At 31.5% G+C, this 23,897-nt stretch overlaps 1 protein-coding gene across 1 annotated transcript in view; it reads left to right on the forward strand.

The window, feature by feature from the left end:
* Window positions 1-23,897, forward strand: part of LOC117167814 — a 120,394-nt gene that overhangs the window by 1,807 nt on the left and 94,690 nt on the right. Inside the window, exon 2 of the mRNA XM_033353016.1 lies at window positions 640-809. Within this exon, the coding sequence (XP_033208907.1) occupies window positions 640-809 (170 nt within the window). The remainder of the gene's footprint in view (window positions 1-639; window positions 810-23,897) is intronic.

Consider the following 23,897-nt stretch of genomic DNA (forward strand, 5'->3'; position numbering starts at 1 on the left):
GAGAGAGAGAGAGATTATACAATTTTTCGGCTTTTCGTTCCTGTTCTTATAACGAACGAGATAATTTTACTCCCGTGGTGTTAAAAATAAAAACGATTTCCAAGATAGACTCTGTCGCTATATTATTCTTACCCCCTTATGAATCCACCCGCAAGATTTTTTAAATGTTTCGAATATTATAATACCTTAAACCAAAAAACCTTTAAGCTGCCTTATCATTAAAACTCCATTAGATAAAAATTGTACTAATCTTATTTTAAAAACTGACTTTTGTTTTTGTAAAATTTTCTATAATTTTTAATTTCCAAAATTTTCAGATTTAATGTTTTAAATATCTTCGACTCATTCATGTCATGTAATAAGAAAAATGTAAAACAAGTTTTTCGATTTGGAAGGTATTTCATATCGATTATTATTCATTAAAATTCTGATCTATTTTTAATTTAAAGAATTTTAAAAATACCATGGACAGACAAACGGACTACCAAAAAAAATATAAGGGTTACAATCCGGGTCTAAGAAACACAAAACTAATAAAAATAAATAGGACAAAAAGGATAATACATTTGTTTAGCTGTAAGGAGTGAACTACATACTCGTATATTAAACATTATTAAATAGCTTGAGAAACTAATACAGGTATGCTCCATCTATAAAGGAACCTGGTTATGATGCTCCTGCGTCTACGGAAGAGTTGTATTTTGGTACATCAAGAAAACCGAGTAATAGTTGTTACTATCGTCAACCCATTTATGAGGATGAAGTCTCACAATATGCAGCACCAATTCCAGCCTATATTCCTCTTTCCGGTAAGTGATTTCATTTGTATTTTCAATTTGAGGGGCTAAATATGTTAAAATTTATTAAATTGGTGTTAGTACGTCTTCCAAAATTTTTTAAAACAACATCAACAACCTGCTTCGTATCCAGGCGCGGCTCTACGTTGCTGCGATATCGACGATTGCCACCCTACCCCGCTAGGATCTTTTGACAGTCCTTCCGCATGCATGGAAATGCTTTATAATTGATTTTCAAGTTATTACATTTGAACTTTAGATTTTAAAAATTGTGATGTATGATTTAAAATTTATTACTATTTAACAATTTGTTTCACGAACCTAATTTTAGAATGCTGCAATTTTAAACGAGGTTTGAAATTATTTAATTTTTAACGGTACCATTAGCCTTGGATTCATTATTTTTTAAACTTCCAACTAGAAATCATATAATTTTCAACGTTTTAATAATAATTAAACTTGAAATGTTCACAATATTTTTAATTCCTCAATTTTGTCCAGTACATGATAACTGTTAATCATTTTTATCATCTTAAAAATTTCTGCAACTTTCATTTAAAATTATAATTATGCATGCGCAATTCTGAAAAAGTTTCATTTTTGAAACTTAAAAAAAAATTTTTTAGATTCAAAATTTAAAATCCGCAAATATTTATTTCGAAGTTTCCTCATTTTCAAATTCTCAATCAGGAACGTTACTAATTTTTTAATTTTAATTTTGTAATGCTAGGTTTTTAAATCAACTGATACTAATTTCAGTTGCACAGTTGTTGACGCTTTTTTGAATTATTAAATTGTTACGGCATTTATGACTCTTTTCATATCCAATACAAAACCATTGTCCTTTAAATTACTTTGTATACCATTTATGAATTATAAAATCAATTTATATCTTTAAAATCCGTTAAACTTTTTCAACGTTTTAAGAATAATTAAACTTGAAATGTTTACAATATTTAAGATTCCTCAGTTTTGTCCAGTACATGATAACTCTTAGTCACTTTTATCATTTTATAAATTTCTGTAAGTTCCATTTAAAATTATAATTATGCATGCGCAATTCTGAAAATCTTTCAATTTGAAACTCAAAACAAAAGTTTTTTAGTTTCAAAATTTTAAATCCGCAAATATTTATTTCGAAGTTTCCTCATTTTTAAATTCTCCATCAGGAACGTTACTAATTTTTTAATTTTACTTTTGTAATGCTAGGTTTTTTAATCAAATGAAACTAATTTCAGTTGCACAGTTGTTGATGCTTTTTTGAATTATTAAATTTTTATGGAATTTATGACTCTTTTGATAATCATTGCAAAACCATTGTCCTTAAAATCATGAAAAATTAAAAACCTTTAAATTATTGAAAATTCAATTAAAATTTGCTCAATATTATAAACTCACTTTGTATACCATTTATCAATTGTAAAATCAATTCATATCCTTGCAAACCGTTGAACGTTTTCAACGTTTTGAGAATAATTAAACTTGGGATGTTTACAATATTTAAGATTCCTCAATTTTTACCAGTACATGATAACTCCTAGTCATTTTTATCACCTTAGAAATTACTGTAACTTCCCTTAAGTTTTATTTTTGAAACTTAAAAACAAAAGTTTTTTAGTTTCAAAATTTTTAATTCGCAAGTATTTATTTCAAAGTTTCCTCATTTTTTAAATTTTAATCAGGAACGTCACTAATTTTTTAATTTTAATGTTGTAATGCTAGGTTTTTAAGTCAAATGAAACTAATTTCAGCTGTACAGCTGTTGATGCTTTTTTAGAATTATTAAATTTTTACGGCATTTTTTGATATTCATTACAAAACTGTTGTCCTTAAAATTATGAAAAATTAAAAACCTTTAAATTATTAAAAATCCCACTAAAATTTGCTCAATATTATAAAATTACTTTGTATACCATTTATAAATTGTAAAATCAATTCATATCCTTACAAACCGTTGAACGTTCTCAACGTTTTGAGAATAATTAAACTTGGAATGTTTACAATATTTAAGATTCCTCAATTTTTTCCAGTACATGATAACTCTTGGTCATTTTTATCAACTTATAAATTTCTGTAACTTCCATTTAAAATTATAATAATGCATGCGCAAGTCTGAAAAATTTTCATTTATGAAACTTAAAAACAAAAGTTTTTTAGTTTCAAAATTTTTAATCCGCAAATATTTATTTCGAAGTTTCCTCATTTTTTAAATTTCAATCAGGAACTTTACTAATTTTTTAATTTTATTTTTGTAATACTAGGTTTTTAAATAAAATGAAACTAATTTCAGTTGTACAGTTGTTAATGCTTTTTTAGAATTATTAAATTTTTACGGCATTTATGACTCTTTTGATATTCATTGCAAAACCGTTGTCATTAAAATCATGAAATATTAAAAACCTTTAAATTATTTAAAAACCAATTAAAATTTCCTCAATATTATAAAAATACTTTGCATACCGTTTATAAATTATAGCATTAATTTATATCCTTACAGTCCGTTGAAATTAAAAAAAATCCGTGAAATACTATGAAATCATTAGATATTTTTTGAATTCCTGGAAAATGGATTCAAATATCTCGATGACTTGTATAATCCCTTAAAATCATTTAAATCTTTAAAATCTTTAAAAATCTTATTAAATTCTTGAAAAATTCCCTGAAATATTTTTAAACACCCTGAAACCTCATAGTTCCTATACAATCCTTTTACCTCTTTTGAAATTGTAAATCATCAGACTCCTGGGAAATTCCTTCGAATTTTTTTAAATCTCTTGAAAATTCTTTGGATCCTCTTAGAAATACCCTCAAATGTTTCAAATCCTTTGAAATCTTTTAAAATGTCTTGAAATTTTTAGGCGCTTGGAAATTTTTAGGAATCTTTTAAAATACCCTTCAAATCCCTTGAAAACCCTTTAAAATCTTTGAAATCGATTGAAATGTTTGAAAACGTTTTTAAGTTTTTAAATTCTTTTAAAATCTCTCAATTCTTGTGAATAAATTCCTTGAAATTAATTAAAATATAAAATTCGCTGAAATATTGTGAAATTACATGAAATCTGATGATGTTCCTTTAAATTTCTTTAAATATTTGAAGCCCTATGGAATCCTTTTAGATCTAGGAGAATTTTTAAAATATCTTATTAAAAATCTTGAATATTCCTCAGAATCACTGAAATTATTGGAAGTCTTAATAAATCTCTTAAAAATCTTTGGAAATATTGATAAGTCTTGGAAATTCTATGAAATCTCTTGAAGTCTTTTTTAATATTTTAAGAACTTATAAATCTGATTAAATCCTCTCAAATCTTTCAAAATTTAAGGAAATCCTTCAAAGGCGCAGATTAACCGAAATATTTGAAATCTTTGAAATCCTTTTATTTTTGTGAAATTCTTTGCAGTTTATAGAAACATTATCAAATGTTTTGAATTTTTGTATATCTACTGAAATCAAAATTTAGGACATTTAAATAGGAAAATAATCCAATGTAAAATCCTTTTTTAACGTCCAATAATCAAATTGATGATAAGAATTCCTGAAAATAAAATCAAGAATCTAACGACCAAATTTGGACAACCACCACAAAATATTCTCATTGGAAACTGAAAAAAAGGATCACTTCTCTCTCCTCCTTTCCCCCTAATAAAGAAAAAAAAAAGAAAACTATTCATGCTTACTTTGGACGGAAATAAATAGGAGGAAAGAGAAATGAGAAGGCAACCAACGAAATCTTCTTCCTTCTCTCTCTTTTTCCCTTTCTTTCGTCCTCTTTATTTCCAACATTATCAAATCCCAATAAAAAACATTTAAAAAATATATATCATAATCACCAACGTTTCAACACTTATACATCACCCTTATCAAGGCAAAAAAATCTATAATATAAAATAAAATTAAAATAAAAATAAAATGAAATAAAATAAAACAAAAATCAAATAAAAATCAAATAAAAAAATTAAAATATAAATAAATAAAAAATAAATAATTAAAATAAAATAAAAATAAAATGAAAATAAAATTGGTTGCCAGCAGGAACAGCACACCTGCCACGATGCTATCTCACTGACAACTGAGAATCAAGTGAAAGTTTAAAATGCAAATCAGCCCCAAACAAACCTGAAATAAAAATGACCTCCAATCCAAGTCAGCCAAATTAAAATTTAGGACATTTAAATAGGAAAATAATCCAATGTCATGAGTCAATTACGCCCACAGAAAAGTGAGCGTTAGTTGCCTTTTACCGTTAATTTGTTTCACACATGGCCACACACGCACCCAAAGTCATGTATACATATCTCAAACTTTACCCCGGAACGAACTACTGTGAAAATCTTCAATAGCCCTCCCTTCTATAGCTTTTCCGAGAATTGATGCCACGCCGCATGTAGGTGTAACAGGTGCTACGCGAGGTGCGCGGGATCTGCGGCTGTCACTCAGGCGAGCAGTCAGGCAAGAACAAACAAAAGCGAAGCAGGCTATAATGAGTTAGTTGCCACCCACCGTCAGCCCCGAAATCGGGGCTATAGAAGAGTTTCAGTGTACTTTAAAATCTGGCGCCGTACGAAATTATTAATCACAGCTCAAATGCATGGCTCCCACACTGTGGTTTCAGAACGCGGATATCTCTGGAATACGCTGTAGTTACTCCTGTGTAGTTTTAGGTTATGTAACTCCATGTGCCAATTTAAAAATACACATAATCACTACTGCGCATGCCAGAGATATCCATTACCAGCAATTGCTTCGCAAAGTGTTATAAATAGGGTTAGCAAACGTTTATCACAGGGTTACACGCGTTTTGATTTTTTTCCGGTAATAGAATGTTTAATAAGAATTTGTTTTCTTGTTTTTACTATATTTCATAAAAAGAGAATAGAATTCATTTTTTCAATAGCGTTTGGCTGGGTGAGGTTTGGTTAACTATTTGCTGGGTGTATGTGGGGGAGGCAGACAGACATGTGCTGATTTTTCACGAGATCCATTTGGTAACCATATTTATAAATGTAAATCTTCGTAAACTCAAAATCATGGGGAAAAAACTAAAATGCCACGTCTCAACATAAATGAAGAATTGAAAGAAGCAAATCAAGATTTAGTAACCCAAAAAACTAAGAATAAATATGAGCTGGCATTCGAGAAATTTTAAAGATCGAGAAAACAAAACAGAAGACATTTTCGGTCAGTGATCGTAATCATTATCAGATCATATTCACCTCATAGGATGTTCTCGTACGATTTGGGTAAAGTGCTATCTAACGCTCACTTTTCTGCAGTCTCATAAAATGGTGGTTTCGAATGTTTTGAACTCTTTCACAAAATTTGGATAGAATGGCTGCAAGACTTTTATCGGGTCGGTTGGTGAGTCCCAGTCTGCTTCTGAGCGCTATTTTTACAAATAAATAATACGTCTGTTTTTTACTCAGAAGAAATTTAAAGGAAAGAAATCCGACTTTTTCAGATAAGGATAAATAGCCCTAAGTTTGAAAATGTCTGATAAAATTGTTCGATAAATTAATTAGTTAATTAGGATATAATTTAAATTTTATGTACTTTAAATTTAGAAGAGTGCCAATATTATAAATGCTTTTATTTTTCAGTTAAGTATTCAACCAGAAATTTTGTTTTTAGAGGCCACTCTGAAATATTTATATTTAAGTATTTGACTGCTAATAAGAAAAGTATCGCGCGCATAAAGCACATAACATGATTGCTAGTATAAAATTAGTTAGAAATTCGCAAATTTAATTAATCGTCTCTCTATGTACATATATTTTTTCGACGACGCCCCCTCCAGGTAATTTCTCTGGGTACGCGCGAGATCCGTGTTCAAAGCTGTAACTGTTGTGTGAATGTGTAATGTCGAGTCACATAATCTTTACATAATTGTTGGCCACTTATCGTCGTACATCCCACAATATAAATTTAAATCATCGAAGATTATGTCAAATAATTAAATTGCAAATCTTCGCAAAAGTTGGCCCAAAATCTAACATATTGGAGATGATGACTATTTACAATTTACTTTTTGTAAATAAATTACTTGCTGCTTATGTTTCTCTAATTCGATCTGTTCTAAAATGCCCCGAGTGACTGATTATTTTTTTGATATTAAAAGTTGAAAGTCTTGTATATTAAGAGTGGAAAAATCATACATATTTTCCTAAACATGTAAACTACATTCCATAGACATTTTATTTTAAAATGAACTTGATAAATTAAAAAAATTATTATTTCAGAAGTAATTACTTATATTAATATTCTTTAAAAAATTAAAATATGATTTTTATGGTGTATTCTTAGAAATTAGGGAAATGCCGTAAAAAAATTTAATAAAAAGCCTGAAACTGTAGGGGTCATGATTCGATATTAAAATTCACTGACGAAGATGACTCGAATGATTTTGGTAATATTTTTATTTTTATTGAAGAATTTTAAATCTTAAGCTTTATTTTAGAAATGAACTTTTGACTTTTTTTAAACAGAAAGAAATGAACTAATTTTTACATGAACAAACTTCAGTAGATCCATAAAAACATTAAGATTTAAATTCGTACGATATTTAAAATTCTACAATGATTAGCTTAACTGAAGTTGAATAACAGTCTCGCTCTTTCAATCATCGCTTATAGATTCATAATTTCATCTTCGATTACATCAACGCTGGCTTTTTCTTGGAAAATCTCAAGCTGAAAAAATTATTTCTTTAAATAACATTTTATTTTTCGAAACTTTACAAATTTACTGATTTATATATTCAACCTTGACTTATATTCTTTACATAAATGAAGACAAAAGTCAACGTTACGAGCTAAAAGAGGCCGGACGTACCCGATCATGCATGAAATAGAAAATCTCCTAGGGCGAGTAGCCGAGTGCCGGCGAATAAGTAATTACTGTACTTGGCGCGATAATCAAATTCTGTTAAGATGGGAGTTTGTGATTCTCACGAAAAAATTTTTTCCGGAAAAAAGGCTTTACTTCGACATTTCCGCGAAGTTCATAGTGAAAAATATAAAAGTCCACACAAAACTTATGAGTGTTTATTCTGTGAAAGAACATTCAGTCAAAAATGCAATTCAAGCAGAAATGGGGAAATAATTCGCCAGAAAAAATCTTCTAATTGAAGTTATCCACATAAGTGTCCACTCTGTGAAAAATCATTCAATAAAAAATACAATTAAAGCAGACATGAGGGAATTATTCACCAGAAAGAATGTTTTAAAAAATCTGCTGATTCAAAGTAAGTACACTAAATTCGAAATTACACAGTTTAAGAATATTAATATTATAATAAAATTATATGTATCGTTGCCCTAAAGTTATAGTCTCTTAATGGTCAAACTGAGAAAGTGAGGTCAAATTTTAACCATAATATCACAGTAATACAAGATTCTGAATTTCAGTAGGAAAAGCCAGTTGACTTTCAGATGTAACTAAAAGGATCATTCGTCGGTTGAAAGTCAACTGATGATGATAACATGACTTTAAGTAACGCGCTCGGTTGAAAGTTAACTGCTTTATATACGTTAAATGTACTTTATAAGTTAATTTAAGACAGAAAGATTGTTGACCTTGCGTCAACGCGTGCGTTTGAAATGAAACTTATAGGTTAATTTAAGGGCATATGATACTTAGAAAATTGTCGATTTTACCAGTTTTAGATTCCCCTGGCTTTTTTCCTAGGATAAGAAATATTTTGCCTTCAAAATCTGGGAAATGATAGCGAACATGCTAACGGACGTCCCCGCACCCATTTTTTGCGTTTTTTTTATCAAAAAATTTTTGATATTGCTTACAACGTGCTAACAACATAGTAACTAGTAACATATTAACTAAACATAATAACTAATCCCCTGGAACTAACCTTGCTTGCAGGCAATCAAAAAAGTTTATTTCATAAATAATTTCCAGATTATCGGAAAGGCAGAGATGAAAAACGACGTAACCTCAAAATCATGCATATGCATAAAATTTTTATTCAGCACAATAAATTTTTTTGTTATTATCCCTCAAAAAAGAGTCCGGGGACGTCTGTTATGATATCTTATAGCATCTCCGAATTCAGATTTTACAAATTTTCATTTTTGTCAAAAAAAGCCGGTGAAACTGTAAGTATCACATGCCCTTAAGTCAGCTGATTGTTGAAATTCATAACATTCATGCGCTATAGTTCAGATATTAGGAACATGAAATTAATATATAATTAAAAATTGAATAATTTTAGGAATTTAATTTTTTTAATGTGGGCATTGAATAAATTATTCATTCTGGCTAATAAATCAAGTTGTTTTATCTTCTAAGTCGATGAGATTAGTAGAAGGAAAAAAGAACTTAATGACAGTAAACAAGGCACTTATGTCCATTTCAAGCTACCAGGTACAGAACGTGAATCTTCAATCTTTTTTCATATATTTGTTTATCACATGTGTACGTTTATTCGATTTATAATCAGAATACGTTATAGATCTGAGTACATACATCAAAGTAGGAAACGTTGACGAAACAACTGCCATGATCTCAGTGCTGATCGATATCCAGTGGGCACAAAATTTGACGACGTTTTACGACATCCTTACGACATCTTTACGACAACTTTACGACATCCTATGTCCATGTCGTTTCGGTGTCTTTGCGATATCGTTAGGACATCGTTAGATCATACGATTTATTTACGATATCGTAAAGACACCTTAACGACATGAACATAGGATGTCGTAAAGAAGTCGTGAAGATGTCGTAACGATGTCGTGAAGATGTCTTAACGATGCCGTAAAGACGTCGCCAAATTTTGTGCCCACTGGGTTCTACGCAGCGCTATCAACGCCATATTGTATACTCTCAGCTGCTCTCTTGGCTCCTCATTCTAAAATCGCCGAAATCCGTCCAAGTGTTTGCGCAACGCCAGATCGCATTTTGCGCACGCCTTTCTGCCAGCACAAATTGAATTTCAGAGCACGCGAATGAAAATCATCCCAAACTCAACATACATGCCAGTTAATTATCATATTACTCGTATATCAGATATGAGACACTGAACTTAAGTTTCATTTCTGGTTCAAATGAAGTGACTTACTTAAATTAATGCAAAAATGAAATTCATCTACATTTAAAATTCTTCATCTTGTATTACTGTGATGCTCTACAAAAACGTTTTGAAATGTCGAAATAAGTTTATCGAAGAAAAATAATGCATAATCAAAAACATATATTACGGTTTACTATGATATAAGAGATAAAAATATTTTTTATAAACCCCCCCCCCTCCCATTTTTTCCATTCACTGTGCTCGATCTTTTCACAATAATATATTTTGTTAATTGTTTTTCGAATTGCTCACTTGTTCACAAATTTTATCACTATGCTTTCGAGATTTTAAACAGATTGCAATCCTGAGCACAATAGATAATTTATGAAGATATCGTTTTTGTTGCAGTGTTATTCATTTTATAAGTAAATCTGTATCAATATAAACAAACAAAATAACATAATGTTTCATTCTTTGATCATTCTATTAAAGATTAAACTGATCCGTTTAGATTTCTTGGGAATATTTTAATCTCATATGTAGAAATGCACTCTTTAAAATGTCTTTATTTAAATTTAATGATAGTTATATGTTGAAAAATTAAATTTAATAATAGTCATATCGTCGCAAGGATTAAACTTTGTTTTGTAAATCAATTTTTCCTAGTCCTTTCTTGCATTTCTATAAGTGAAAAAATTCCAACTTCGTGGAGCATATTTGACATGGATAACCTATTTTCAATTTGAAAAATATAATAACAATTTTTAAAATTATTTTTAACCTTGAAAGCAACCATCGAAATATTACTCAAAAGTCAATAATTTTCGAATAACTTATTTAATTCGAGCTATGTAATAAAATAGAATAATGTAAACTACGATTCTGTTAAACTTTTTACTGAAGAATTTCATTATAAATAGTTCATTTATAAATATTTTGTGGACATGGCGCACTATAATTCTGAGAAAAAATAAATTTTTTGAATATCATAGTACACCGTAATATATGTTTTTTATCATGCATTATTTTTGTCCGATAAACTAATTTAGAAATTTGAAGACGTTTTTGTAGAGCATATTGTGGTTAAAGTTTCAACTTCATTTTCTCTCGTTCAGTAACACCAGGGTAAATCATGTCATTTAAAAGCATTGAAACTTTTCACCTTTTTTAATATTTGATCATATTTATGGGTTTTAAATTTTTACTATAATTCTTTGATTGAATGTACTCAAATATTATTTAATTATGATTGCTAAATTGACATGGTGCAGTGCTGCCAACCCTCAAAAGTGGTTACTTCACTGCATCAATAAGTAACCTTTCACTGATTGTCAGTGACCCATTTCTAGCTATTTGAATCAGTGAAATTTCACTGATTCATATTTAGAGAGTAGTTTTCTCTAATTTTTATTAATTAATTTTTAATAACTGAGTAGGCGAAGCAAAGTTAAAGATTTTATAAACAAATATGCCTGCTGCGCGGGTACGTCCTCAGTGCGCGCTGCGCTTCGGGCCAAGTTTGAGGGCGCCTAGCGCGCGGGTACATTCTCGCGCTTCGCACTCGTTTTCGTACGTTTAATGCGTACACTTTAACAAGACTTTTTCAAATATTATAAATATTATAACTTAAATCGAAGACTGTGATTTAAACTTCTGAGGAATTACAGCCATAAATTGCAACTGCAATTTTTGTCGATTTGTTTTTAAAGAAGGTTCTCAAAGCACCTACGGCTTCGACGAATACATTATCATTACGAAACTCGCGCTCGATACTTTATGTCCGATTGAAAAAATTCAGCAAAATAATTGGTAAATCTTGTTCAAATTTATTTTAAAAAAACAACGCTTTAAACTTATGGATCTTTTAAAAACAAAAATTGCATATTTTTGAAAATGATCCGACTTTTGGAACTTTTGTCTAATTAAGAAAGTTCACTAGATCAATTTCGAAATACATTATTTCATATCTAGTAGAAATTTGAATTAATATTTCTTAACCTCTTAACAAACTTTTTTCTCGTTTTTTTGAAAATTTTCAAAATTTTGAAAAGCTTCTTTTTTTTCTATTTTTCTTAACGTTTTCAAAATTTTTAAAGGTATAGATCTTTTCTAATTTTTATCGAAATTGAACATTTTATTTTGATAATTTGCAAGTCTCCTACCAATATATAAGAAACTTTGACAAAAATTCTAAAATTTAACAAAAGAAAATTTTTCAAATTTTGAAAATGCTCTAAATTTTTAATTTTGGTCGGAAATATCTGCTTAGCGAACATAACCTTTATTTCGGGAACCTAAAGAAGTGTATCAAGGGCTAACTTGTTTACACTGTCAGAATTTGATTCTTTTCGGATTCTGTGAGTGTCGAAACGTAAAAAAAAACAGAGATCGAAAATTTGGACGATTACATTACTCTCTCATGAATGAGAATTTGAAAAATTACAACTTTGTAGCACTTATCTAAGGAAAGATAGTTACAAACAATATTAAATTGTTTAAAAAACTTTTTTGTTAACTTCTATTAATTATTATGTCACTAAATTAAAAAGGACAGAAAGGTATAAATTCATGAAAAACCCGCAACTATAAGACATTGCTATAGATGGAGATAGTCATAAGCAATAATAATTTGTTTGAACAATTATTTTTGATAAATTTTATTAAATATTAAGTCACGCCTAATGAAAAATTGACAAACAGTTGATAATTTCATGAAAAAAACCGCAACATTCTGCCAATTAAGCAAAGAGAATATTATTAATAATGACAATAAATTGTTGAAAACATTATGTTTGTTATAAATTAAAAATCAAACAATTCGTTTAAAAGCGAATAAAATTTTGAAATTACTTTAATTGGAACATAATAGTTAAAAATAGTTTTATTTTAAAATATTTCAATTCACATAGAAAATAACAATTTATAAACCAACTAATTGCTAACGATAAGTATGATTTAAGACTTTTTATGCGAATTCGAAAATGTTTTCATCGCTTTCTCGACGTGGTTTGGAGCAACAAAGTTGGTCTTTTCTGGCGAAGAGGTACTTTACCGGTTTAGGCAGAGAAAGTGCAATTTACAGTTCCACGCATATGCGCATTCGTTAATTAAACCCCTGTCCACTGTTAAGCGCCGTACTTCTGCATCTAAACTAACCTTTAAATTTAGAAGTTAAAAGTAAATTATAAAAAAATGAAATAAATTTGTGTGGACTAAGATAGCGACTTTATGCTTTTAAACATTTAGCATTTTATTTGTGCATCTTTGGATCTTGAGATGACTTTATAATATCTCCCAGACAGGGTATCATCTTCATTACGAGTTCATTTCGAATTTAAAAGTATCAATTCGATGTTTTCGTTTTCGCTAAACATTACAGAACAAATGCTAATTGGAGAAAATTGGTCAGAGTGAAAGAAGCCTTGGCACGATAAAGTCGCAGCCGGAAATGTCAATAATGCATCTTCGTCTGCTCGATTTCTAACGTTAGAAAGTGACCGACCATCTGTTACATGCGTATTTTCATGTATGACATCATCAATAAAAACTGTTTATAACGATTTCAAGTAATTTAGGATACTATTTATTGATAAATATGAAAATATGTCAAAATCCTTTCTTCTTTCACTTAAAAACATTAATTCTAAAATTATGAGAAAGACAACTGCATAAGGACCATTTGGGTATTCTTCTCTAAAACACAGAGAAATGGAATAATAAAATTTTCACTGCTCTACAATATTGTAAGTAATGACCACATGCTTCTATAATTTTAACGTAAATTTTCCATCATGTAATTACTCTGACTCCGGAAGGGATTTGGCCTAATGATATACTAATAATTTTTAAATCCAGTTGTTATTCTCAGATTATTATTAATAAAATTCTTAAATTTTAGAGCAAGCATGTTTTAAAATTTTATCATATAAAAAATAGATATATTGCACATATTTCACATGCCCAAAAAGTCCTTAATATATATAAATGATTTTGTAAAAAATAAGCATTTTTAGAATTTATGAGGTGCTAAACTAGATAAGGACCATTGTGTTTTCCCCCTGCAAGTTGAAAATTTGTTTTCTGAATGTGTACACATCCCTAATTTGCACGAACAAACTATTGGTGGTACAATTTGGTAATTAAATATTTATTTTTACAAAAGTTCTATGACGAGCTAGGTTACAGTCGAGAAAACGATATTAATTGCCTAAGAGATGCGAAGAGATAAATTTTCCATATAAATTAAAAATACAATTTAAACTTGACAATCGCCGTTTAGATTTGTAAAGACTAATATGTTTTATAGCAAATTGAAGGCAGGAAAAAAGGATATTCACAAAAAATAATGATAAAACCATGATTGCGATACTAGCAGTTTAAATCAAATAAGTTTTAACGTATGTTAGAAAAATTACAATTTTTAATAGGAATGTTTAATGGGAAGTCTCCGTGCTACTGCTATAATGTGTGCGGGGTCCCACAACAAGCAATTGTTATCTGAAAATGACACCGCCTCTCAGTAGAAACGCTGTAAATCACACCTATGGCCACGTCTCATGACCTTGATATCAATGGCCTATACTCTGAAACCTGGAATTGTGCATAGTCACGGGCATGGCAACCTGATACAACTAATACGCTAAACTTGCGGCCCTCAAGCTGCTTGCCACGCTTGACTAAGCTCCGTCTCCCTAACAAATATATATATAATAAATATAATATAACAATATTTTAAATGGTCCTTATCGAGTTCTGATTCTCATATCTTTACACACACACAACTGAATTAAGCCCTCATGATTTGAGAAAAGCAAAATATTGCTTTTTTGACAAGGACTGTTCTTCTATATTTCTGTAAAAGTTTACGTGCATTTCCTTGTCAAGTATCTTCTGGAGGAATTTTTCAACCTCTGCTTTCTTTACTTCGACTTTTTAGAACAGAAGCATCTAAATGGAGTAATGCACTTTCGTAACTTCCGATGTTCAAATTCAGGTGAAAGGTCTCGGCCACCTGCTCCGCGGCATTGTAAAGGAACGCTGCTTTGCCAATCAGATCTCATCCATATGCATGATCTTCCGTGTGGCGATTTCATGGGCCTTAATCTCTTTCTTTGTCCATTGAACCATCCCAAACGAGTAGAGTAGAACCATGACGGCAAGTATAATAGGCACAGACACTAAATATCTTTGCAGATACCTCGTTTAACGCCGAGAGATTTGAAGCCCAACTCTTCCGAACAAGGTGCTTGCATCTGCTTCGGAGAGACTCCTTTACTAATTTTGCGTCCTGAATGCGGATTTCAGGCACGCCCAGGTATTTATAGGCCTCTTCAGTGTCAAGATGTCTAATAACACTTATAGCTACAAGCTTAGGGTCCCCGGCACGCAAATAATCTTTCCTTTCTTCAGATGTATTTTAGCACACTTGTCCAATCCAACGTCCATATCAATCTCTCTTGTGTACTGAAATAGAGGCAGAAGTGTGATGCAAAAAAAGAGCTCTCATGGTATTGCCCTGAAATATGCCCCTCTGGATGGTGACGTTGTACATTGTAACGCGATAATTTCCAGAGGAATTACTAAATCTAGTTTTCCAAATGGGCATCAATCTCTCTATGCATCTCACTATGTTTGGATGATGCTTCAAGCTTTCCAATAGCCAGATAATAAGTCTATGAGAGGATGAATCGAAAGCTTTCCGGTAATTAATCCAAGCCCTTTACTAGAGGCGCTGATGGGCTTGCCGCGTCTTTGCAGACGTACCTGTTAATTAGCAGATTCTCTCGGCATCCTACTACACCGTTTTTTGAATCACGTTGCCCTAACACCAACCATTGCGGAAAAGGAGTTTCCGACTTTAAATATGAGATTAATATGAGGCTCAGATGTTGGCGTGTGAAAGTAAACTTCTTTCACCAGAAGTTCCAGATACCATCTGTTCCTGCAGCGGAAAACTTCTTCGTACTCCTAATTGCTTTTTTCATCTCTTTAGCAGTGATTGCACAGAAAAAACAAAAGATAAAGTTTACATCGATTCCAGGTGAAAGATTTACCGCAATAAACATTAACCTTGCCAGTTAAACTTTACACGAATCTGAAACATTTCCCGATTTTAACCTTGCCTGGGTAATCTTTCGTCTCATAATCGCTCCACTTTTATTCGAAATGTAGCGAGAATTACTATGACGCCAGTGCTATCTACCAACGTTTACCTTCATTAAATTGGAGAGAAATGGGGATTCCCATCTATCAGCTGCTTTTTGCTAAGCAGTTATAATTAGCTAAGTTATAATTCGTCTAGAATATTCTAATCTATTCCGAAGAGATATCAGTAAGAACAAGGTTTTATTCGTATTGTCTGTTGCTGGTTCTATATGTTTTACCGAAACTTGCTCACTGTGACGACAGCGGTCGGTGCTCGCGCGGAGGTAAGACTACGCTGTTGATAGGTATTCCTTAAAGAAATTGTAAAATAAGTGAAACTGTATTTATTAATGCAATATTTTTCATAGTGCATTCTGCTTTGTTTCCCCAAAAAATTTAAAAAAAGCGATGCTTGTAGAAATAAGACATAAAAATTTATATTTAATAATAAGTAATACTAAATGCGAAGCATAATTTAGCATAATAAAATCAATCGAATATTTTACTTTAAACAGAATTTGTTATTTAAATGAGATATTTTTCTATATATGGCTGTCTAAAGTAATGTTTGAATTTTTTTTAATATTCCTAGACAAAAATACATTTTAAAATATTTGTAAAATAATATGGTTTTAGTATACGAATGTATATGAATTTTAATTTACTTTGTAATTGTGATGTAATTTGAAACAATTTGCTAAATATATTCAATATAATACGTATATTAATATTAATAAATTTATGTCAGATGTAATACATATTACAAATTAAAAATAATAAATGATGATCCAAATTTATACCGGTAAAAATTCGACTTTCGATATTTGTTGATCGATCCCCTCTAATTTGTTCGTTTTCCGGAAGAAGAAATGCTGCATATTTTTAAAACTGCGATCAACATTAACCCTTGCTCTTGGGCTTTTGACATTATCCTGGGGGTTTTAAATTGAAAAAGCTCGGTTTTCGAAAAATGGAGAAAAGAAGTACTTCTTATCAACTTTTTATTAATAAAAGTTAAGTCCTCTTAAGAAATTTTAAAGCGTTTGTTAATGATTGTCAAGTTTCTGTTAATGATTTGTCGCACCGTTGTAAACTTTAAGTGTGAAATGGGAAGTGGAGAGCCACATGACTAAGCGGATGCCTTTGACTACTAATAAAAGATCTAAGATCATCAGCGTCATCAGGAATATGAGCGAAAATAGGTAGAGCTGTGAACGTATTTCAGTTTTGTTTACCTCAATCTACCCAGTTGTAATATTCGGCAGCATTATCGTGCAATATTGGCGTATAAAAAGTTCGAAACGGAATTAGATTGTTCTTTTCTTTTCGTGGCCTTACTATTTTTTAGACAGTTTTCCTTTATCCTGCTCACGGAAAAAGTGTCACAAAAATGCATTGAAAATCAGCTATAACGCAGAAAGTGTCTATATCACTTGTAGATTAAAAATCAGTTGAATTGGAAATCCTAGCTGATCCCTTTCTTATAAGTCTATCGTTTAAGCTCAAGTTTTAAAACTTTTTATTTGTAATTGTCACCACGAACATAGCTTTTCTCCAGATTTTTAGACTTTTTGTCAGCCATTTTTTCGAAAAACTTTGTGACAGACTCGAGCGATTTTTAAATTTCATATAGAAAATAACTACTAATAAAAAATGTATACAGTTATTTTTTGTTTCAATCATCTTATATGTTAAAGAATTTATTTGGAAAACATATTCACAGAAACCACGTTAAGCTAAACCCAGGACCAAGGAGGTGGACGGAAAGGTTGAATGGCCCCACTTTTTTTCGTTTTTTTGCATTCTTTATTTATTTTTAAAATTATTTTTGATCAAATAATTAAATTAATTTGATATCCTAAATAAAATAAGTATCAATATAAAACTACAGATGAAGTTATGGATATTTAATTACATATTTTACCAATTGAGAAAAATAAGGCTTATGAATGTTCCCAGACTTTTAAAAAATCACGATGGACTGATTCACCACTTTTGTAAGACCAAAACCCTAATAACACGAATTTTCAAAGTCACAGAAAGATAACAATACTTTTCAAAGCTTTATCTAATTCAGCGATTTATGCATCAAGCGAATGTGAAACTTTGCCAGAAGTAAAAGAACAAGTAACCATTTTTTTCAATGCTTTGAAAGCAGCAATTTAAGGTGTAATTTTGAAAATCCCTACATCTCTATAAATCTCTGGACCATTAAACTTATCGGCTTCTTTTAGTAGATTTCTACATGCATTTATTTCGAATGCATCTCCATAATAGGTTTTTGATACAACATGTAACTTTTCTGGTCACAATAAAGCGTTTTCTTGACCGACAACAGACACTAAATATTTCCAGAAAAGGTGATTCACGAAACTTCGCAAAACATGAAGTTCAGGTATTATACATATTTGTTAAACGTAAGTATCATTTTACTTTGGAAAAAGAAGAAGATTGCTCGTACTATGGCATTCTCTGCTATACTCCTTATTTTTCCCTGTATCACAGAATTTATCGTAACCAACCCCTAAATCTCCATAATTTTTCAATTGCATGTAATCATTTTGGTTTCAATTATGTATGGAGCTTGTGCTAGGAACATCATTTCAAACTTTATCAGAAGCAGTTCATCTTCACCACTTCATCTGCACTTTTATACTATTACTTATTTTAATTTGGATACAAAATTATTATAATTATTTGACAAAATAAAATAATAAATAAGTAAAGAATGCAAAAAAAAACGAAAAAGGGACCATTCAACCACTAAGTCCACGTCCTTAGACCTGGGTTTAGCTAAAAGTCGTTTCTGTAAATATGTTTTTCAAATGAATTCTTAAACAGATAAGGTGATTGAAACAAAAATAATTGTATATATTTTTTATTAGTATTTACTTTTTCTATGACTTTAAAAATCGCTCGAGCCTTCCAACAAGTTTTTTGAAAAAAACGGTAAAACTGAAAAAGTGGCATTATTCAGAGAGCGGCTGACAAAAGTCTAAAAATTTGGAATAAAGCTTTGTTTGTGGTGACAATTACAAGTAAAAAGTTTAAACTAGATCAGCTAGGATTTTAAATTCAACTGATTTTTAATCTACAAATGATATACAAACTTTCTGCGTTAGCCGATTTTGCATCCATTTTTGTGACACTTTCCACCTTGAGTAGCACCGTGTGCTGTTGGTATGGTCCTTGAATCTCGAGTTGTTGTTTTCCCATCTTCTTTAGATTTCAGTATTATTTCCAATCTCTTTTCCCTCGTGGATAGCGTGTCATCACAAATCGTAGCCAGTAAAATAGTTTCAGGGCATGCGCTGAAACTGTTTCTTTCAATGACTTATTTGTAAATCAGCATCCTAGACTGATCCGAAAGGTATTTTGAACGGAGGAACATTTCAGAAACGGGTTTTGCAGCAAACGGTGCGTAGAGTGTTCACTCTTCATTACACAGGCACACAAAAAAAGGTTGCCTGAACTTTTGACCAGACCATATTGATCTAATGTTTTTGAGGTTATGGAATCAGAATCCGGTGGCCGCTTGGCTAAACCAGGTCAGGATTTTTTGGTAACTTCAAAAAACACCCAAAAATAGCCCTTTTTGTTTATAGAGAATGTAACTCGACCACATTTTTGAACATTTTTCGGGTCTCTGGTCTTAAGTCCCTTTGTTTCATAAATTATTGTTAACCTGAAAAAATTGGAACATAACCTCACAAGTCACCTCAATCCGCGAATGTAGCCGATCCGTTAATTCGAGAAGGAAAAAAGGGCTCGATGTTTGGACGCTTACGACACTAGCAAGTTTATGACTTCGCCAAATCCGAATTCGAGGTGACTTTGTGCTCTCCGAATAAGCGATTAATCCTAACCCCGAAGTAAAATTTCCATGTGGCTTAATATCCCGTTTTTACAGAAAATTTATTTTGTTTAATTTTTTCGTATCTTTTCGGTTTTGATCAGCTCGAATATACTAGTTTTTGAATCATCCTATGCTGACTCGAAGAGCACAAAGTAACCTCAAATTCGGGTTTGGCGACGTCATAAACTTACTACAGTAGACTCTACGACACTTCTCGCTACGACACTTCTCGTTTCCCGATTTCTCCTTCGTTCGCATGCCCTTACTCCTTGTCTCATCTCACGCACACATATACGCGGCCGGCTACGCCTACTACGCCGAACACGGCTCGACGCAGGAGAGAGGGTTATCTGACACTTTCTGTTCGCCTCCCCTACAGCTCCGAAAACGAGAAGTGTCGTGGAGTCTACTCTAGTGCCGTATGCATCAAACATCGAGGCCGTTTCTCCTTCTCGAACTAACGAATCGGCTAGGGTCGCGTGTTGTGGTGATTTTGAGGTTATGTTCGAATTTTTTTTAGACTAGCCATGATCTATGGCACAAAGGGATACGAGAAAAGATAGGACCAATCAAACTGACCTAAAAAAAATGAAAAATTGGGCATTAGTCAAATTAGAATAACAAAATGGACTGCTTTAAAAATTTTGGGAGGGTATGTTTTGAGGTTAGGAGTGGACTTGGACCTTTCCGAGTAACAAGGTCCCAGATCGATTCAACGACCCAAAAATCATAAGATGACTTTTTTGGGCTTATTTTGCCCCTACAACTGGAAGATCGTTTATTCTGGCTAATTGGAGGCAGTTTTAAGGTTAGGTTTGATGGTTTTGAGGATAGAAGCACAATGCCTCTAAACAGGAATTAATCAACATTATACTGAAATTCAGCGACTCGAGAGACCTGCTATTTTGGTTATTGTTGGGTGTTTTTTGAGGTTAGAAAAAATCCTGACCTGATGGAACCAAACGGCCATTAGATTCTGATTCAGCAAGCTCAAAACTATAAGACCAGCATGGTCTGGTCAAAAGTTCAGACAACTTTTTTTGGGTGCCTGTGTTATTAATCAGCAGAGTGCGTAAACTCTAAAAGTGAAAGTCACCAATATTGCCAGGTTTTCTGTTGAGGCTTCTGTCGGCACGTATACAGTCGAAGATCACGATTAAAAGTTGTTAACTAACAACGGTGTCCGGGAAGGGAAAAAATGTTTACCTGAAAACGCACAAAAATCTGGATAAGAGGTTTTGTTAGTTACTATTTTTAGAAACAAAATCAGCGATAAAAAAAATCCTGACTGATCCTTTTATCGAGATTAATATCATGCTATATAATTCTTGTTATATAACTTACTATCTCCATACATTTTTACAATAATCCTAAATATATTTACATCAAATTAATAATACAATATATTGAAAATAAGTTTTCAAAATGTGTGACACCAGAACTACACATAATGCAAGGTATAGGCAACCATATTTTTTTAAATGGTTTAGTACACATGGTTGGTCGGGAAAAGGCATTATCTTGGCATAAAAGTCTAAATATTGTTCCTGAGAATTACCATGGCGAAGTATTTGATTGAAACGGTTGCAGACGACTTTTAAAAAATTCTGATAAAATATTTGAGTCTGAAATATGTAAAAATGCTAATAAATTTCAATGTATTGCAATTATTAAAAAATGCGAAGCATTAAATAAAATGGTGAAATGTTGTTTTTTAACAAACAAGATCGGTGAAAATTTACATGAACATATCGAAAGATTTAAGACAGTTTATATCTGGCAACCGGAATATTAGAAACATTAAAAGTTCATGTACTAGTACTGTAACGTGGCAAAAATACTAATGCCAATTTAACTTCTCGACCCGTCAGGACTAAAAAGGGTCATAGAAATTATTAGAACATTTTTATCTGGCACCAGAAACTCATTTCTGTACAGGGTTGCTTCTGCCTTAAAATTCCGGATAACTACTTCGCACGGCAGCTCCCCTTTGTTAGGATTCAGTGGAATATCCCGCTCTCTGGGTGACATCACAAGAGATACCCGCTGAATTGGCGGGCTCACAAACGGAAAATCCTGGGATCACCAGTCACTTGGCCTGATCGAGGACTCCGGAATTCATTATGTTCTGATCGCTCGAAGCATAACCTAGAGTCGTTGTTCCTGTAACCATTAAAATTTAAATGGAGGCAATTTCACCACCAGGGATTTGGAGCGGATCCTCAGGGATATATTCCGGATTCTTCGAGTAAGTCTTGTCCTTGGTGCTTGATTTTAATTAGTGATTCTGGTCAAGAAGGCTCGATTATTTTCAATAAGTCGATCATTCTTTGGGACGCGTTAATCTGATTGCACTAGAAATTACATCTTAAACTTATAAATGTATATTTTTTTACAAGAAACATTAGTCACTCTAGTTAATTATCACGTTTGTTTGTTATTTGATTTAATTTTTATTTTGTTAACTCAAATTACTATGTGTTTTCCATTTTTTTTGTCATTAAAACAATTTCATATTAATTGTTCAATCCGCGAACCCAAAAATTTATTTCCTATTTAGCCTAAGTTTGCATGCTAATTTTTCAGGCAAATAAGTTGAATAACTAAATATGGCTGCAAAAAGACAGCCAGGCGTGTAAACGATATAAGTGAACACTCCTTTGTCCCCGGAAGGTTAGCGGTTTCTAATCCGCCTGAGATAAATATTATTTTGATTTTGCTTGACGTTTCAGCCTTTCACCGAACGAGCAGCAACATTACAGTGCATAGTTAATCCCAGAGATATTATTTAAATAAAGTTATATAAAAACGTTGCAAACAATTGACAACATCCTACTTCAGATAAACAATATCCCTGGGGTTCACTGTGTAACTCATTTGGAAAAATGATTAAATACTATAAATACTATATATTATAAATACTATTAAAAAATTGATCGGAGCAGGCTGGTGAGACTATTCACCATGAGTTTTTGTTATATTGGCAACGTTATATTGTAAACTCTGTAGATCATCCATCTTACTCAAAACGATTGCTGAGTGCTGCTGTGGAATGTTCATCTAAACAAATTTAAATTTATTAAAAATTTGTTATAAAAAGTAGTTGTTTATTTTTTCATATTGTTAATTGTTTTGTTTTCGTGCATAGGTAATGAATAATAATATTTAGAAGACAGTAAAAAATAATTTTCAATATATTGTATTTGTTGGTTCGAAAATTATTTCAGTGTATTATAAATGTATAGAGATATAAAGTTATATTAAATATTATATGTATATTTATTCTTTAATAAATTCACCTGTGTATACGTATTATTTTTCCTTCTTTTTTTACATTTATATAATGAAAAAGAAAAAAAATGACAATTTTATGATTTTTTTATAAAAATGTCTATATATCGAAAAAAGGATCAGCTAGGATTTTCGTTTTCATGGATTTTATTTCTAAAAATAATAACTAACAAAACCTCTTATCCAGATTTTCATGCGTTTTCAGGTAAACTTTTTCCCCCTTTCCGAACACAGTGCAAAGTGCATGATTCAGTTTGCCAGGATTAGGAGCTGCGCGATCAGGTAGACAGTTTCCCGAAGCAATTGCATCGCACACTCGATACGTATATGGGGTGGACAGGTGACAGAAGGGGTCAATTACTGGTACCAATGAACTTCACCTTGAATTCGATTTCCAAGGTTATTTGAAGGTCAAAGTGATTTTTTTAAATGGGAAATCCTACTATTAAGGGGATTTATTAGAATGACAAACGGGATTCCATTTTTTGCATACGGCATCCAAATGATGGTTTATTTTGCTGACCAGCGCCGGTTTTTTGATGAAATGTTTATATTTTATTGAATAATAAAAAAGGAGAGAACAATAGAGAAAAATTTCAATGATATTCAATGTGGACTCTCGCTGCATTCTCACCGACTCTCGTGAAACTCAAGAGGCAGGCACCCTGGGGCGCGTCAAATGACGTGCCGAAATGCTCGTAAATCATGACCCTTTGATTGTTATGAGATGCAGGTCAGTTACAAATACTTAGAGTATGAAAGCATGAATTGATTCCATTTTAA

This window comes from Belonocnema kinseyi, chromosome 2, assembly GCF_010883055.1.
Source record: "Belonocnema kinseyi isolate 2016_QV_RU_SX_M_011 chromosome 2, B_treatae_v1, whole genome shotgun sequence".
Lineage (NCBI taxonomy): Eukaryota > Metazoa > Arthropoda > Insecta > Hymenoptera > Cynipidae > Belonocnema > Belonocnema kinseyi.